Source organism: Sparus aurata, chromosome 23 (genome assembly GCF_900880675.1).
Source record: "Sparus aurata chromosome 23, fSpaAur1.1, whole genome shotgun sequence".
NCBI lineage: Eukaryota > Metazoa > Chordata > Actinopteri > Spariformes > Sparidae > Sparus > Sparus aurata.
This window is the reverse complement of record NC_044209.1, coordinates 13,620,113-13,626,436: the sequence shown is the minus strand read 5'-3', so window position 1 is coordinate 13,626,436 and position 6,324 is coordinate 13,620,113. Positions and strand designations below refer to the sequence as shown.

The 6,324-nt window shown below is 44.2% G+C and overlaps 1 protein-coding gene across 1 annotated transcript; it reads right to left on the bottom strand.

Moving 5' to 3' along the window:
• Positions 1 to 626: 626 nt before the first annotated feature.
• On the bottom strand, positions 627 to 1,723 carry ier2a (immediate early response 2a). Its single transcript, XM_030407070.1, has one exon. The coding sequence runs from the start codon at positions 1,605 to 1,607 to the stop codon at positions 1,080 to 1,082; it is 528 nt and encodes a 175-aa protein (XP_030262930.1). The 5' UTR covers positions 1,608 to 1,723; the 3' UTR covers positions 627 to 1,079.
• Between the last annotated feature and the right edge of the window lie 4,601 nt (positions 1,724 to 6,324).

The following is a 6,324-nucleotide window of genomic DNA, read 5'->3' as shown; positions in this document are numbered from 1 at the left end:
ACTTTCAACCTAGTTTGACATAAAAACCAAATAAAAGCTATTTCTTTTGTCTTTACAGGTGGACAATTCTAAAACTGCTAATCAATTAAACTGTGGATTGAATGGGTTTTGAATTTACTGGTGGTTCAGTGCAGAAAGATTAACTCCTGTCTAACTCTCTTATCTTCCGCTAACTCTCTTGCACTGTTATGACCCACACTTTGAATATAATTACCTAACCTTTAGCCCCCTGCCTACTGGACCTGAACCAATGACTAATGTCATTACAATATTGAAGCCACAAGTGAAACACAGCAGAGCCAGTGGACCCCGATTGTTCCCAGTATATGGCCAGTCAATGGCTTTACTGCCTCCCCCCCTCACTTTGGACTGCAATCTCCTGAATTGTCCCTGCTTTTGTCCTGCAAATCAGTGTGTGGGGTGTGAAGCTGTGGGGGAAGGAGGCAGAACTTCTTCACACCCTGGCCAGTTTCCTGTCACACACACCCCCACCCTTTCACAACAACTTTCATGAACCATTTTTCTTTTCAGTATCATGACTAAGACAACACACGCAACTCTCATTACACCCCAGCCTCCCTTTCTCCTTGTTAAAAAAATAAAATAAAATCACACACCACTTCAGATGAAATACAAAAAGTGTTTAATAAATACTGAGGTAGCTGTATTCGTTGGATGTTTTACACTTGAATGCATCACAACATTTCTCATCTCCCAGTCAGCGCGCACACAAACGTACAATGTCATAATCTGTTGAGTCGTATCTTCTCACACAAACAACAGCGTGTGAAATGTTCATGAGAGCAGCTCAAACAGATGAAGCGACCCCTTCAGGTTCCGCCTCTGGCCGGCTGAAGTCAGTCCCTGAGCCGAAGCCAGCATGTAGGCCAAAAGTCACCGGGGCTACGACGCACTCCTCAAACATGCCTGGGCTTGTTCAGGGTCGTGTTTGGGGCCTGCGGACAGCTCTGTCCAGGGTCTTAGTCCCAGATCCCGCATGAAGGGGGCAGCTTTCAGGTGCGTTCAGGCTCCCAGGCCGTGTCGAAAAAGTTCATCGCCCTTTATCCAGCGCTGGGGAATCAACACGCTGCAATGGCTCTGTGTAGAGGCATGGAGGCTGGGGGGGCTCCCAGCTCACTGCTGCAGTTCACATAGTCCATCAGCACGGCGCTCACTATGAGCTGTTGAGGGGAATTCGCCTGTTCAAGTTTTGCCTTCTTGCACGGCAGAAAGTCCGGCTCCACGGCCGCTTTGCCCCGTCTTTTCCTCGAGTGTTGAGGCGGGCTGCTCGGGCACCGGTTCTCCTTGTTCTCCGCGCCGCTGAGCGGCTCTGAGGGGGAGCACGCGGCCTCCTCTCGGGGTAAAGTCCCGGGCTCTCCGGTGGCGGGCTCCGTGGTGGTCTCGACAGTGGAGTTTTGTGGTTCCCATGCTGTTGTTTCTGTTTCTGTCGTCGCCTGGGCCGCATGGTACATGTCCCGGGCGGATTTCATCACCAAAGTCAGCAGGAGGCTCCGGTGGAGACGGAGACCCCCTCGCTGGGTGCGGGAGCTGTACAGTTTCCCCAAAGCCACGACCATGATCCTCTTGGCCTCAGTGCTGACCTCCATGTCTCTGCTTGTTTTGAAAGTAGTCCCGGACAAACAACCAGAGGGTTAGAAGGTTTGTAGATTCAGTCCGTCCCCTCTGACTTCACACAGGGATACAACTCAGCCCGGCCCGGGGTGCACTACTAGTACTTATCACCTCGCTGACGTCACTCGCTCACAGACGTCATATGAAAGCGCCCCGCCCACTGGCCTCATACCGAGTTTGCTGTCTAGAACAGCCCCGCAACAACTGGTGAGGCAGCTGTGGTTATTTCAATCAGCAGGGACATAACTGTGCTAATACCAGAGGTATTCACATTCCTTAAGTACAAGCACCAATACCACAATATGACAATACTCCACTGCAAGTATTAGGGTATTATCAGCCAAGTCTACTATGAGTATAAAGAGTAAAAACAGCTGTTCTGTAGTTAGTTGTTCCCTGTTATTGCGTTATTATTATATATGACGTTATGAATTACTGCAGGAATGTGTATGCTGCGTTTCATATGCTGTATATGTTAAAGGTCGAGCTGATTCAAAAGGGTGCTGTGTGATTTTGGAGGAGACATTCAAACTCAGAATTTTAATATTTACAATATGAATGAGGTAATAATAGAAACTCAGAAATATGTGTCTTTAAGTCATCCTTCAGTTGATCACAAACATTCAAAACCACAGCGTTTGGAGATAAACATTCACTGTACAGGCAGTGTATGAAAATCTGTGATCTGAAAAGTAGAACCAAAAGCTGTCCTATAAATGCAGTGGAGTACAAAGTACATTATTTCTCTCAGAAATGTTGTAAAGGCCAATAAGAATACAGTTTCAGCATCACTTCTACCATGAAGAGAAGGAAACACTGAAATCTAACCTCACAACAGCTCCAAAGCTGTCTTAGAAGTTGACGGTGGTCATTTAACTCTTTGATAACGGCTGCTGGATTGCTGCATAGGGACCCAGACACTGTCTTCAGCACATTTTTATGAAATTATCTTATCAATACCCAAGAGCCATGCAATATGGCATTTTATGATCTATCTCGCTGTATTTCATCAGCGAACTCCCTCAAGAAAATCCCGTCAACCTGCCTATTAAATGTCATTTCTATAGTTACATAAACAGATTACCACATGCTGACAGCTCTGGACTTTGGACCAGCAGATCCTCCCACCTCCCAGTACTTTTCCAAAGCTAGGTCAGGCGTGCACCTGTCTGTCCTTTCATCGGATAGCGGCACCCTGGTCCTGGCTGTAATTTCATAAACGTGTTTGGATGTTGCTTTGATATCCAACATCGAAACAAGACTCTTGATGTAGCCCGCCTCCCCTAACGATGCACCAAAAGAATGGATGTGGGTTCAAGCTGTGTGCATTTTTTATGTGCAGACTGTTGGTGCAGCTTTAAATGGAGCTGGCCCAGTCACATGCAAGTCATATGTGTTGCATGCAAACAAAGCCATACCATGTTGTTAGAGTACCATCGACTCCGTCTTGAGAGCATTGGACAATCTTGGCTCGGTACAACAAGGCAAGTGATGTTTCTCAGGCACGCTGAGGACCTGATTTTAAACTAATCCAAATAGTGGAAATACATGTCAGGCATCTCTAAAATATATAACGACATGTTTCAGAATGATTTCCACGTTTTAAATCGACCATAATGTATGTGTTTGATAAGCCAACCCTGCAGCAGGAGAAGCCTCATCTGTGAAAGTTATTTCTGTCTGTGTTTAGTCTTCTCTCACACCAGTGGGGAGAATACATGCCACTGCTCTGGTTATCTGGAACAGTGAAGGAGGCAGAGTCTCTGAGCTCCTGTCTCACCCATCCCCCCAGCGTGTTGCTTCCTTTTGAAGAAAAAAAAAAAGAGAGAGAAAAAGAAAAGGGGGGAGGTGTAGGTTAACAGACAGATGCCCATATTAAGCGCATCCTGCTCCTGTGGCACATGCAGAGGAAAACCCATGACGCCAGTGGGAGCCCTTGCTTCCTGAAGCCATTTAAAGTAACAGCAGCTCGGATTGCGTCATCGCTGCTTCCCCTCTGCCCATATTTGGCCAATGGAATCCATTCCAGGATGTATCACATAGGATATGGCTACATTGAAAGTCACCCATCAATATGACAGCACAGAACTATAGATTTTTTTTTTTTTCACCCTTGAGCATCAGTTTGAGAGTGTTACAGATATTTATTGCAGAAAAGCGAAACCAAGAAACAAAGATAGCAAGAAAGAGCGGCCTTTTGTTCAGGCTGCCCTGGACCTCCAGAGGAATTTGTGGTATGCAGGTGATTGTTTCTGGAGCGGCTGCTGTTCACCAACAAAAAAACACCGGCTGTACAGGATGACGGGCTGTTTACATTTTTAAAACATGCTGTAATAGTCTGAAGGAATGCAGTCGTCAACGTGGAAGGAACGCATCAGAATCAGTGGGAGCCATGTTCATGAAATGAAAATGACACGCTTGTGTTGATGATGACGACAACTTACCACCTTTTTTTCGAGTTGACCAGTTGCCTCTTTTAAAGATACAGTCTGATTATGTCACACTGACCAATAACATCCCTAAAACGATTTGAATTAAATAGCACTCCCCACTCGTCCCACCCTCCTGCTGATGTTTTACACGCCACACAGTTCAGTGATACGTTTCAAATCAACATACAGAGGCGGAGGAGGGCTTGATTTTGGTTTAATTTTCAGTGCAGTAACAAGATGTTAATCCAGTAATAGATTGAAGACTGCCCTCCCGTGGTTGCATTGTGGAACTGAAGCAAATTGTGTGGGGACTGGAGCCTAGTAAAGATTATATGTCAGTATGTCTGTAGCCCTGATTTGACCTCAGGCATCGTCACACTCTTGCTTTTAACCATCTTTTGAGCTTTTTTTTATTACTCCAGTCTGAATCAGGTAATGTAGCTTCTACATTTCACATCTGCCAGGCGGTAGATCACCCCTCTGTCAGAGGAAAGCCAATTTAAATTCTTCTTCCCCAGATGGCACAAACATTAGGATTGCAAAAGCTTTCCCGCCCTTCAAATTGCTGAGATGCCTGTGCTCCACATCTGGAGAATTATGTAACCACTGCAGTGGACTCCATTCCAAGATTTTCTACATTAAACCGATATTAACTTTAGACACATTAAAACATGGGCATTAGAACACCATAAAAAGGCAGACAGACACAGAGCTCTACATGTTTTTGGAATCATTTTGATCCACCAATAAAACATTTTTGGTTATCGAACCCATTAAATGTCTGATTTCCTTCAACAGCCATTTGTTTATGGTGTATACTGTACATTGGGTTTATGTGTGTTTTTAATTCTGCAGCAGCTGGGCTTAAACAACATCCCGAAAGAGGCTTAAAGGTTACATTCCAAACAACTATGTTGTCTTTACTCATATTTAATTCGTTTAATTCTAACATCCAAAATGTGGATTAATGCAGGTTTAGAAGTCACTCCTTCTTTTTTCTAGCATTATATATTGTTGCTGTGATGACCGAGTTGGCAAAATAGTGGATTTTGAGTGAGTCATACTGTACTTTCATCCTTTCAACACTGGGTGGTGCACTAACAGAGGAAATTAAAAAGATAACTTGGTTCTGCTCTGGGCCATGGTGGCCTACTGTTGAGACAAAGACATATTGTAAGAGGTCATGCATGAAAAGAAGAGGAAGAGAGCGCTACTGGTTCAATTCATACAGGGACGTTGGTCTAGTCACAATTACATCAGAAAGAAAAACTGTGTTTTGTAACCTTACACAAACTTAATTTTAGAGAAAGTTGTTCTTGTTTGTTTCATCTGAGCCATCTTAGATAGAAATCGATCAAGTCTGTTCTTGATATAATTAAAATAGTCATAGTGCTAAAGTCAGTGATGGAAATTAATCATTGATGCAATTGCAAGAGAAACACTCAAGAATGAGTGTGCATGTTAGAACTTTACATTTGTAGCTATTCAACAATTAACTTCTTCATTTCAGTAAGTACCCTCTTGAATACCAAGTCCGCTCTGATTGGTCATCTCACACACGCCCGAGCCAGTACCCCTCACAGTTTTTCCAGTCAGCTCTGTCGTGTTTTCAGCTTCCAGTTGGCTTCACATCCACTGTGAATATAGGTGTATTATCGTGCAAATGTGTGACATGGTGACACACTGATGTCAAGAACTCAGGGATTTAAAGGGACAGTGTGTAATATATCAAGTATTTAGCACCATCTAGCTGTAAGGTTCTACATTGCAACACTCCTTTGCTCACCTCTCCCGTTCTGAAGACGTTGGAGACGTTGTGGAAGCTACGGTGGCCCTGATGGACAAGAAGCTCATTTTCAAAATATGGACTCTTTCCCAACAGCGTCGAGTATTTCTACTGATTCAAGTAACGAGGTAAAGATGTAGTTAGTTGTTGTTATTGTTAGTGACGAGCGCTTTCGCTGAGCTCCCTCTCAGTTCCGCAGTCAAGCTGGCTCTGAGCGAAAACGCGTTTAGCCTTATTACGTAGTACCACGTAGTGCTTTATGTCCCTCTGGGCAGTCCATAGTTTTTTTTAAAACCGGAAAGACATGGCGGCCTCCGTAGAGCTTGCCCGTGCTATGTATATTCAGATAGGTAATTCTTCGCTCAGGAGGATAAGTCAGATTGTTGGCAGAGGTAATTGTACACCAATGAGGACTTACTTATGAATGAAGACGTTGATTTGAGTTAAAAAAATTACTTAAATCGTTACACACTG

Coding starts and splice junctions, on each gene's coding strand:
- ier2a (XM_030407070.1), bottom strand. CDS start 1,607: ATGGAGGTCAGCACTGAGGCCAAGAGGATCATGGTCGTGGCTTTGGGG.